The 12,739-nt window shown below is 46.3% G+C and overlaps 1 protein-coding gene across 3 annotated transcripts in view; it reads right to left on the reverse strand.

The window, feature by feature from the left end:
* The window catches only part of LOC142560931 (uncharacterized), a 122,711-nt gene that overhangs the window by 38,997 nt on the left and 70,975 nt on the right, over positions 1-12,739 (reverse strand). For 2 of the 3 annotated variants that reach the window (XM_075673356.1, XM_075673357.1), the window contains exon 5: positions 7,923-8,078. In XM_075673356.1, coding sequence (XP_075529471.1) covers positions 7,927-8,078 — 152 coding nt within the window. In that variant the 3' untranslated portion in view covers positions 7,923-7,926. Of the gene's footprint in view, positions 1-7,922; positions 8,079-12,739 lie in introns of those variants that run through there. The other variant, XM_075673355.1, reaches the window with a different exon arrangement.

Consider the following 12,739-nt stretch of genomic DNA (forward strand, 5'->3'; position numbering starts at 1 on the left):
ACAACACTTTTTCGTCATCGTCTCTTGTTTGCACGTCCTGTTCTGCATCGCGACACTACACTGCCGGGCTCCGGAGCACCGACCTGGCGCAAGTGATTATGAACTGGCAAAGGCACGCACGTAGGGCTTTAAACGAGAGACATGAACATTGGTTCTTAGCCGTATGGGCGACAGGTCTGGCTCGTTGAGGGCAATCTTGTACGTCACATCCGAAAGCTGTTGCATGTTGCAGGATTTGGTAGGAACCTGAATATCGTGACAGAAGTTTTTCCGATAGGCCCACATGACGACATGATGACCACAGGAGCATGAGGGAGCCAGGTAAATATTGCACATCCCTATGGTGTGTATCATAATGGAACTTCTGGACAGCCTTGGAATCAGTGAGGCGAGCGCAGGCAATCTGGCCGGCCTGTGCTGCCATAGAAATTGCATCGCGGGCATAAGCGGTATGCGACTGTTACTTGTGGAAGTACAGTGTCCAGGGGTAGCAAAATGCGATCACGGTCAAACAGTAGATAAAACGGTGAGTAACCTGCAGTGTCATGGTGGGACGAATTGTAAGCGAAAGTGACATATGGCAGAGCGACGTCCCAGCTTGGTGGTCTGGAGAAATGCATATAGCTACCATGCCAATAAGCGTTCGGTTCAGTCGCTCTGTGAGACCGTTAGCCTGCGAATGGTAAGCAGGGGCTATTTGATGTTCAGTAGAGCATAGGCAGAGGATATCATCAATGACCTTTGACAAGAAGTAACGTCCGCGATCCGTGAGGAGCTGAAGTGGAGCCCCGTGGTGCAGGATGACATTGCGTAGGAGAAAATCCTCGATGTGAATGGCACAACTTGTAGGCAGAGCTCCCGTAATGGCAAAGCGCGTGACATAATTGGTTGAAACCGCAACACATTTGTTGCCCTTAATGAGAAAGGGAAAGGACCAAGTAGGTCGAGTCGCATGAGAAAGAAAGGCTAAGTAGGAATATCGATGGGTTGTAAAAGTCCGATTGGATTCCAAGGGAAGGGAAGCGTAGCAGGGGGCGGCAGAAAGTTAGGTGGGCGGATGAGATTAAGAAGTTTGCAGGGACGACATGGCCACAATTACTACATGACTGGGGTTGTTGGAGAAGTATGGGGGAGGCCTTTGCCCTGCATTGGGCGTAACCAGGCTGATGATGATGATGTAAAAGCCCAGCTGGAGCCATGGTAGCGGGCTTCCGGCGTTGGCACCGGTCGCAAGCAGTCACATACTGGTGCACAGAGCAGTAGAGGTCGGGCCAGAAGAAACGGCGCCGGACTCGGTCAAAGGTGCGAGTAACACTGAGATGCCCAGCAGTGGGCACATCGTGGAGTTGAAGCACAGTGCGTTGAAGGTACCTCAGTCTGGCCAGCAGTAGGTCAGTATCGTCAGGGTGCAAGTTGCGTTTGTACAGGGCTCTTTCGGAAATGCAGAAGAGATGAAGGGAACGATCAGTAGTTGGCGAGCTTACCTTATCTATGAGGGTTCGCAGAAAGGGACCACGGAGCTGTTCATCGCCAATGCTGAGGAAACCTGAGATGGACATAATGCTGGTGTCGGATTTGAAGTCTGTGGATTCCGGTGGGTCAACAGGGTGGTGGGACAAGCAGTCAGCGTCCCGATATAAATGGCCAGATTTGTACACTACAGAGAAAATGTACTCTTGCAAGTGCAATGCCCAACATACAAGACGCCTTGTAGGGTATTTCAACGAGGAGAGTCAGCAGAGCACGTGGTGGTCAGTAATTATGCGAAAACGGTGACTAAATAGGTATGGGCCAAACTTTGCTATCGCCCAAAACAACACTAGGAACTCTCGCTCCATGATAGAATAGTTGCGCTCAGCTGTGGGCAGAAGACGGCTTGCATAAGCGATAACGCACTCTTGACCACGCTGAATCTGGGCAAGAACAGCGCCAATGCCATGACCACTAGCATCTGGATGGATTTCAGTGGGTACTGAAGGGTCAAAATGGGCTAAAATTGGGGAGCTCGTCAGGAGTCTGATTAATGCTGTGAAGGCTTCGGCCTGCCATTGACCCTATGCGAAAGCAACATCGTTCTTTAAAAGCTTGGTGAGGGGCCACGCAATGTCAGAAAAATTTGAGCAAAGTGACGAAAGTACGAGCCTATGAAGCTGTGAATGTGTTAACTGAGAACGGCACAGAAAAGTCTTGCACAGCTCGAACTTTGGCAGGGTCAGGTTGAATTCCATTGGCGCTTACAAGGTGCCCAAGAATGGCTATTTCATGACGACCGAAGTGACACTTCAACGAGTTGAGCTGAAGTTTTGCAGCGTCAAACACAGCAAGGACAGTCGCGAGGCACTCAATGTGGGTTTCAAAGGTTGGAGCAAGAATGATTACATGATTAAGATAACACAGACAGATGGTCCACTTCAAGCCTCGGAGAAGAGTGTCTATCATCATTCTCTCGAACACCACTGGGGCATTGCAAAGCCCTAAGGGCATGACTCTGAATTGAAGAAGTCCATCAGGCATAATAAAGGCTGTCTTCTTGCGATCCTTCTCATCAACAGCAATCTGCCAGTAGCCTGAGCGGAGGTCAATCAATGAAAAATATTTCGCCCCATGTAGACAGTCAAGTGCATCATCGATATGAGGCAATGGATGCACATCCTTCTTGGTGATCTTGTTCAGATGAAGATAACACAAAATCTCCAGCTGTTGTTTTTTTTTCTTGACCAGGACAACTGGTGAGGCCCACAGGCTAGCGGAAGGCTCGATGATGTTCTTCTTCAGCATCTTCGCGACTTCGCTTTGAATGATGCTGCACTCTGCAGCAGATGCACAATAGGGGCAGCGATGGATGGAACTGGCTCCGCCGGTGTGAATCCAATGAGTGACTACAGCTGTCTGGCCGAGTGGGTGGTCATAGAAATAAAAAATATTGCGGTAACTAAACAGAATGTATCCAAGGTCTTCAGTTTGAGCTGGCAAGGGGTCGATACCAATCATTTTATCAACGTCATGGTAGGGTGACGAAGCCGAAGAAAAACACGTGACGATAGGGTTGACAGAGGGAGAAACAAAGGCAGAAACTTCCTAACTTCAGTGAAGTTCTTTCACCCTAATCAACATGGCTTCAGGAAAGATCACTCATGCGAAACGCAGTTAGCTTTATTTGTTCATGATATTCATTTAAACCTCGACTCTAACATTCCAACTGACGCCCTGTTTTTAGATTTCGAAAAGGCTTTCGATAAGGTTCTACATTCTCGCCTTCTACTAAAATTATCATGCCTAAACATCCACCCACTTGTTCTTAACTGGATCCAGTGCTTTTTAACTAACCGAAAACAGTTTGTATATGCTAACAACCTTACATCTTCCGTTTCCTCCGTTCTATCTGGTGTACCTCAGGGCACTGTTCTTGGGCCACTCCTATTTCTAATCTACGTTAATGACCTGCCATTCACTGTAACCTCTGCAATAAGTCTTTTCGCTGATGATTGTGTCCTATACCGCCCTATCAATACCGTCGCAGACGTCTCTGCTCTTCAGGAGGACCTCTTTCATATTCAAGACTGGTTTGCTACATGGCTCATGTTTCTAAACGTTAGTAAGACTGTGCATATTTCATTCCATTGTCGACCTAACTACATTCCCCCTGCCTACAAGATTAACAACTGCGCTATATCTACTACCGACTCCTTCAAATACTTAGGAATTCACCTATCCAAAGATTTGTCTTGGACAAATCACGTAAGCCACATAATTAATTCAGCTAACAAAATTCTTGGTTATCTTCGCCATAATATCTTCATGGCACAACCAACCGTGAAATCAGTTGCCTATAAAACGCTTGTGCAACCAAAACTTGAATATGCATGTGCTATCTTTGACCCTTACCAAACTAATCTCACTAAAGCCCTTGAAAGCGTTCAAAACCGTGCTGCTAGGTTTATTCTTTTAGATTACTCATATCACACTAGCCGTTTCATCACTAAAATCTAAACTAGACCTATCGCCTCTTGCCTCTCGTCGTCACATCTCTCGCCTACGCCTCTATCACAGGTTTTTTTATTCCATACCTCGTGACAGCCAGCTGGTCCAGCTGGCTCATCGTGTTCGTCGAACAGGCCATCCGAACTCCGTAATCCCACCACAAGCCCGCACCACTACGTTCCTGCAGTCATTCTTCGTCCGAACCGCCCGAGACTGGAATGGCCTTCCCAGACAAACTGCACTCATCCGCGATACAGCACGCTTTAGATCTGCCATTGAGTGTTCCAACTCATCTTTCTAATTTCCACATCATCAATCCCGCCTTTTACATGCCCATCCCTCATGTAATGTCCTATTTTGGACCCTTGGGGTATTAATGAATAAATAAATAAATAAATAAATATTGGGTGTGCGCGGAGATATCTCATACTCGTGCACAGGTGTCAGACAGGCCACTATCATGTTACCGGGAAGAGCATGTGCAACAGACCCAAAGTTGAGAATGGGAAGCCAAGTACAATTATCGACAATGGTGACAAAGGTACTTGGCATTGCAACTCCATGCTGTAGAATAACGTCGATAAGCAGAGCGACGAGGTAGTCGCCATCAGGAACATGTGGCCGAGCGTTAAAAGGTACAGTAGTAGCGGCTTGAGGTGGCAACCGGGTGAATTAGACAGAACACATGGACGGATGATGTGCATCAACAAAGTAGCTGTAAGAAGGAAGGTCCAACTGCACGATACCTGTAGCGTAGTCTATTAGGGCAGAATAGGTAGAAAGGAAGTCCAGCCCCAAAATCAGTTCATGCGGACAGCGCTTTAGCACGATAAATAAGACGGTGGTTTGATGACTGACAATTATTATTCGTGCTGCACACATGCCGACAACCGGTGGTAACGCGTACTGTACACGGTACGGCAGGCGTGAGGACCTTTCAGTCTTTTGTGAAGGGCGGCACTCATTACAGACATCTGTGCACCGGTGTTGATGAGGTACTTGACTGGGACTTCATCCCTCTCAGCGTCTAATATACTTCCAAGGGTAGACAATATGATCAGATGATTTTCAGGCCGGGTCATTGATGCAGCGTCACTTCCGGGAGTTGCACCAACTAGTTTTCCTATGGCATGAACACGGGGGAAGAAGAATGACGGGTCTGCAGCGAACAAGACCGACTGCTTAGGGGCGTTTGTGACCGGCTGGTTCAGATGGTCGGAGATACATTGTCGGCATTTGTAGGTGAAGAATGCACAAATAAACGGGGAGTACCATGATCTGGACGGTCGGACAGGAAGCTCCACCTAGAAGGCGATGACCAATGACACCGGCAATGACTAGCGATATGTCCAACAAGCGAGCAGTTGAAACAAATCGGCCTATCGTACGGTGTTCTCCAGTCGGCTGGGTTACGATGGCGAGTTGGAACCGTTGAAAATGGGGAAGCAGTACAGTGAAACCTCTTTAAACCGTAGTACTGTTTAACAGAAATAGCATGAGATCGACCACTTACCTGTCAAAAACGGAACTCAGAGAGAGTGCGATGAAAGGGGAAAGAACATGCAGTATTTATTCACTTCGCGCGACAAAAGTGTTATTTTCGTTTGATGCCACGGCGGCCTAGCAGCGATGATAGAGGCCTCAAACTTACTGAAGCTGCGAGGCAGCTTTTCAGCCATCCCCCTCTTCTTGGCAAACACTCGCATGGCAGATTCCTCGTTGGCGTAACGCATTCTCTGTGCATGCGTGCGGTAGCGCTGCAGAAGTCGCAGGGCGCGTCGTGACGATTGCATTCATGAGGCTGACGTAACACGCAGCTCCTGCCACTGTCAGGCCTGAATCGCCCATGCTGTCGCTTTCCATGTTGTCCTCATCACTGTTGCTAGCCGACACTTCGACAACAACAGAGGCAACGATGGCAAAAAGTCTAACTTTGTAGCCGACATCTCTTCGGGGTGGCAGCAATGCTGCCGAGCAATTTCTTCGCATTCCAAATGCCACACACCGTAGTCAACAGCAGATCCCTGTCGCTTGCCAGAGCCAACTTCTGCATGTCACATTTGATAGCACAAACGATGTCTAATTTTTCTTTATGCTGAGCATCCGGCATCTTTTTTATCCGAGCTTCGGCATGACGTGAGTCTTCGATTGCGCAACGCCACAGTGCTCTCTGGCACGCTGCCGGAACGATGTTGATGTGGCTTCACGCACAGACGCACAGGGTGCTTGGAGGCCATTGTTCCAATTTCTGAGGCTTGTTGTTCTGCCGGGCCGCCCGATGGAGACGGCGCACTGCCGTGCTTGCACGATGAAAAGTGGAAGCAGTACGTGTTAACCAATATGTACGCAATAAGCTGGTATGACTTATGCGGATATGAAACACATTATGTTCAATGGCCGCTGAGTCGGGGATTTGACTTTGCTACTTTCAAAACGAAACTACTGTTTAAACAGGTACGGTTTAACGAGGTTTTACTTTATTTGGGCAAGGCCAATCCTGACTGACAGCGGCATTACGAATGCAGAAAGATGGGAGGCCTAAATTCCTTATCTCTTGTCTGACAACAGCCTGTATAAGCGAGACAGAACCTGCGGTGTCTGGGCAATGCTGACAAGGAACGGAGGGAGATATGGCTTCAAGCTCGCGATGAATTAACTGCATGAAATCTTCTTGTCCAGACAGTGGAGGTACACGTGGCTGTTCCTCACACGAAGGCGTCGAAGCTGTATTTAGTAGCCTGTTGAACTGCTGCGTAATGCAGCAACTCTTTATCAGTTTGAAACTGCGGCACTCCCTGACGATCGCATCCACAGAGTCATAGTTCTTGCAGATAAGCAGGTTAAATGCATCATCTGCTATGCCCTTCAGGATGTGACCAATCTTGTCAGTCTCGTTCATGTCTTTGTCAACTTTACGACAGAGTGCGAGGACATCTTGAATGTATGCCTCGTAAGATTCTGTTGACGTTTGAGCATGGGTAAATAGCTCCTTCTTTGCTGCCAGCTGATGGCCAAAGGGCTTTCCAAAGAGGTCTAGAAGCTTCTGCTTGCAGACGTCCCAACTCGTTATGTCTTGTTCAAGGGTCTCGTACCATGATGCTAGCGTTGTGTCTGGGAGGAAGAATATCAGATTTGCTAGCATAAGCGTTGGGTCCCACCGATTACTTTCGCTAACACACTCATACCAGGAAATCCAGGATTCAATGTCCGTGCCATCGATGGCACAGACATTGAATTTTTGGCATTTGGCACAGACATTGAACAGATTTTGGCAGAGGTGTTGGTGTCCCACACCTCTGCCAAAATGTTGCGAGGCGGAGACAAGCACAAATGTTGTTTATGCAAGGTGAACGCTGAAGACGCCAGCTGACACTAGAACATGGCAGCCCAGCAACAACAACAACACTTCTTCGTCATCGTCTCTTGTCTGCATGTCCTGTTCTGCATCACAACACTATTAATGGTACAATTTCGAGCAATTCATCATCATCAACAGTTAGCAATATTTTGCTACAAATGTCGTTTAAGGCCATGAAGTGGCAACACTGTTGAGATGTAAACAAGCTAACAATGGCTACAGTGGAGCCGGCACAATAGCTTACACAATGTGTGAGCCACCACAGCTGCAGATCTTGCATTGTCAACAGCCAAAGCCGATGAAAAAAATTATTCAAATGATGGGGTTTTACGTGCTGAAACCACGATCTGATTATGAGGCGTGCCGTAGTGGGGGACTCCAGAAATATGGACCACCTGAGGTTCTGTAACCTGCACCTATATCTAAGTACACAGGTGTTTTCGCATTTCGCCCCCATCGAAATGCAGCCACCGTGGCAGGGATTCGATCCCGTGACCTCGTGCTTAGGAGCCCAACACCATACCCACTAAGCAAGCGTGGCAGGTTAAGCCGATGCAGCTAACTAGTAAAAGTGTGCCCTTACCTTTTCAGTCACTGCAAGACTCGGTGCACCTTTCAAAGCTGCCACTGACAGCCACTACGGCTGCAGCAACAAGTTGCCCGCAGACGCTCTCGCTTGAGACTTCCTCCAGTGAAGAGTGGCTCAGCTCGTCATCCTGCAAAGACTCCTCGAGGTCCTCTGTTCAGAAGAGATGATCACACACCATTTCATTCTGGAATTGAATTTGTATCGGAAGGAGGTGGCAAAGTCAAGATCCACACAAGCACCAACTTCTTTTGCTCCGGTTCCTTGATTATGAGAGTACAGCAACACATTAACAACCAACTCAAAGACCACTTGCCGTTAAACCAGGGTGTAATCTTACTCATATCCTGACCTACGCATCACATCTAACTTGGGAACATCCACATAGCACATGCTGGCCTGCATCTGGAATATCAATGGTCATCAACATCATCCGCCTATTTTTATGTACATTGCAGGATGAAGGCCTCTCCCTGTGATCTTCAATTACCCCTTTCTTGTGCTTGTTGATTCTTGTCTGAGTTGAGCAACTTGTGCCCACAAATTTTCGAATTACATCACCCTTCCCAATTTCATGCTATCCTTGACTGTGCTTCCCCTCACTTGGCACCCATCCTGTAACTCGAATGCTGAACTGGTTATCTGCCCTATGCATTACATTGCCAGTCCAGCTCCAATTTTGACTCTTATAGTCAACTAGAATGTCGGCTATCACTGTTTGCTCACTGGTCCACACCACTCTCTTCCTGTCTCTGACATTGCACCCTAAATGTCTCATTCCATTGCTCTTTGCATGGTCCCTAACTTGTTCTCGAGCTTCTTTGCTCACATCCAAGTTTCTGCCCCATATGTTAGCACTGGTATAACGCAATGACTGTACAATGGTCATCAACAAAGCCAAAAACATCTATTTGCTAAAAAGCATTATACTGTGGCTCATTTCACTTAAACCTGGCTGACTCACTTGAAATATATAAATAAAAACGACAGTTTGTTGGTTTGATATTAAGCACTGGTACTTCTAATACTGATGATGGTGTAGAGTACTTTGCGGTGAAAGGGCCAGTAGTGGCCAAAGAGTGTCAAGAAATGGTACAATGTAGTCAATGCTACAGTCAATGACGAAAGGTACCTGTGTATAGTGGCCTAAAAGCATACGCTGTAAAGTGTACAAAATACAGTAGAACCTCATTCATACGTTCGGGAAAGAAATGCAAGAAAAAATTTACAAACTGGGAAAACATACGTTCCGAAGTAGTTAAAAAACATTTGACACATAATTGTTGACATCTACGTAACGTGAAGCGCTGCGCGGATTTTTGCAGCACGAGACGTCGACGCTCATCAGCGCGGGTGGTGCTCCAGCAGACCGAGACACGTTGTATTGTTTTCTTATTGTGCGGTCTTTTAAGAGAGCGACGAGAAACCAAAACGAAATCAAGCTGGTGCGCGACGCCGGAGGCCGCCAAAGCGAAACATGATGCCCACAACGAGCTGCCTAAAGCAAAGAACAGCGGCGCTTTTAGATTATTGCATACTAAAAGTGTGTGTGTAAATGGCACCATGCACGATAAGCTGTAAAACAGATAGTTGAAGATGCTGATCACAATAGGGTCATTCCACACAAAACGTCCCAGACACCGAAAAAGACCATCATTGATTTTCTAAAAAAAAGAAGGGCTAGATGGCTATTGTGTGAATAAGGTTTCACCAAAGTGTTTTTGTAGCAAAATATGTTTTCATAACATGAGCGCTCTTTGAAACTTCCGCAAAGAAGCAAAAGTTGGCTAGAGGTATATATTTTTTAATCAGGTCTGAAACTAGGTGCAATAACAAATTTTATTTTAGACTATTGTATTGGCATCCTTCTTTCATATGACATCATAATTGAATCCAGGGAAAAGACGGGGAATGCGGGAGATGGAAATTCAAGACGATGAGCAAAACATGAACAAGGTGAATGCAGGAGCCAACGTTTCGACAAGTGGACTTGTCTTCAAGGCGACATATGCTTTCCTCGCCACAGTATGTGGCGAGGGAAGCATATGTCATATGGTGGGGTCCTTCTAAAGAAAGCATATGGTGGGGTCCTTCTAAAGGGGAGAGGGTATGAGGCAGGAGGATGCGGAAACTAGGGAAAATGTGTTAGCGTGTCGAATTGAGAGTAAAAGAATGCTGTGTACAAGGTCAAAGCCAGGGCACCATCCCGCCACCCCCACCCCCACCCCCACCCCACCCCACCCCACCCCACCCTGGTTTGTCAATGCATGCGCGTTAGCGGGCGTGTCAAGGGTGTCTGACATGCCGGTTGACAAAAAAAAAGGGGGGGGGGGGGATATGCCAAGAAATCAAACTAAGTGTTGTTGCCTATAGCTTGAATTTTAGCACAGCGAATAGATTCTAAAGCTCCCTTTGAAACGTTTATGCCTATTGGTTGCAATGTCTTGAACTTATGGATAAGGTATGATTCTTTGTATTTTCTTTCTCGATCAGAACGGAAATTTGACTGTAAGATGTAGAGTTTAAGTTCATCAATGTTGTGACCTGGTTGGTTGAAATGCATGGCGACGGCTTTGGGAAGCTTTTTAGCTGTGTCCGCGCGATGTCCGTTTAATTTGACATTCATTGATTGTCCTATTTCACCGATATATTGTTTCTTACAGAAGGAAACTTCAAGCATATAAATCACATCCGAACTTGTACAAGTGAAGCTAGATTTGACTTCATGTGTATAACTATTTGCGGTGCTTTTAATTTTAATGTCACTTTGAAGGTGCCTGCAGGTTTTGCACCTAGGGCGACAACAAGCTTTTATTACGGGGGAATGCTGTTGGATGACTTTTGCGTGCACTAACATGTCTTTAACGTTCTTGTTTCGGCGATAGGTAACCCTGGGTACATCCGGGAACACTTTTCGCAGACGCTCGTTACTTGATAATATTGGGTGGTATTTTCTTAGGATGTTGTTTATGTTTGGGAGTGCATTAGAATATTTTGTTATAAAGGCCAGCGGTCTGTCAGATTCCAGTGTGCGTTGTCTCTTCGCCAATTCCAACTGTCTCTCCAATCTTGATGCGGCATCATAAGCTCTATCGAGAGCAACTTGGGGATAGTTCCTTTCTGCTAGCGTTGATTTAAGGTCATTCAGGTGGTGGATATAATCGTGGTCTTCGCTGCAGATTCTTCTTATGCGTTTCGCTTGTCCGACAAAAATTCCTTGCTTGCAATGTCGCAGGTAATGGCTGTTGTAGTCTAAGTATTGCTGGCTATCTGTAGGCTTCCGGTAAAGTGTCGTTCTCAGTTTTCCGTTTTCTATGTAGACCGTCGTGTCCAGGAAGTTGATCTGACTAGGAGAGTAGTGAGCAGTAAATTTAATACTCGGGTGAAAGCGATTGAAATGGCTAATTAAGTCGGTTAAGGCGCTTGTGCCGTGTTCCCATATTATAAATATGTCGTCAAAGTAACGAAGATAGGTGTGTGGTTTTAAAGGGTAGGATTTCAGCAGGTCTGCTTCAAGCTGTCCCATGAAAATGTTCGCACACATGGGAGCGAATGGCGTACCCATGCTAGTGCCGAAAATTTGCAGGTAGTGTATAGAATCGAATTCGAAATAGTTGAGCGTGAGAACTAACCTAAGGAGCGATAAGTAAACTTCAGGAGCGTGCGCTTGGGGATTGATTGCGAGGGATCTAGAAACGGCTTCAATTCCTTCACTCATGGGAATGTTGGTGTAAAGAGCAGAAACATCCAAAGTGACTAGAATAGCGCGGTCGGTTGATAGCGCTGTTGATGCCATCGATAATTCGAAGGAAGTGCGGCGTGTCTTGAACGAAAAATGGGAGGGTGGTGGGTATGCTTGACAGGTGGTGATTTAAGAATTTAGATAGTGGCTCAGTAGGTGTGTTGTTATTAGACACAATAGGCCGACCTGGGATTTCTGCTGTAAATATTTCTTCGACCGGTAATTTATGTATTTTAGGAAGAATATAAAAGCGGCCTGCTGTTTTGTTCTTGGGCATCATGAAGCGATATTCAGATTGCGTGATTAGTTCCCTGGACAGCAGCTCCGCTATTGTGCTTATCACAATATTGCTGTAATCTGAAGTTGGGTTAGAGTCGAGTTTTCTGTAATGGGTGTGGTTGCTCAGTTGTTTAGAGGCCTCATTCTTGTACTTTTCTATAGGTCAGATTACGATACTGCTTTGTCTGCTGGTTTTATTACAATATCATTCCTTTTCGCAAGTTCTTTAAGGATTTCGTGTTGAGTGGGGGTCAAATTTTTGCGTTTCCGGCAATGCCGCGTTGACTCTAGAATTTCCTTCGATATCAGCTTTAAGTATAAATCGAGGTCTGGGCACTGTTCGGTTTCCGGTGTCCACGTGCTAGGTGGTCTAAGAGAGCCTCTATCTTCTTTTCCTACATCTGGTCTACCGAAAAAGAACTCCTTGATGCGCATGCGTCTGAAAACTCTGTTATATCTTTGTGGAGTTCGTATTCGTTTACTGCGTTGTTCGTCGGACAAAACGTTAGACCACGTTTCAGGAGATCAACTTCTTCGGGGCTTAGAGTCTGGGATATGTCTACTACATTGCTGCAGTGCTCTGGATGCTCGCCTGTAGGACTGTCGGTGGAGCTACGTGCTGCAGAGGTTACATTAGTTTCTTTGGGTGGATCTGCAGTTTTAATATCTTTGCACTGGTATTTGTCTAGTAATTTTTCCTCCTTAGTTTGGACGAATTGTTTAAGTTCTCTTCTTTCCATTTCAGTTAACTTTGTGCTGTCGAGTTGATCAGAGATTATCATAAGTTGTTCTT

Source organism: Dermacentor variabilis, chromosome 10 (genome assembly GCF_050947875.1).
Source record: "Dermacentor variabilis isolate Ectoservices chromosome 10, ASM5094787v1, whole genome shotgun sequence".
Taxonomy (NCBI): domain Eukaryota; kingdom Metazoa; phylum Arthropoda; class Arachnida; order Ixodida; family Ixodidae; genus Dermacentor; species Dermacentor variabilis.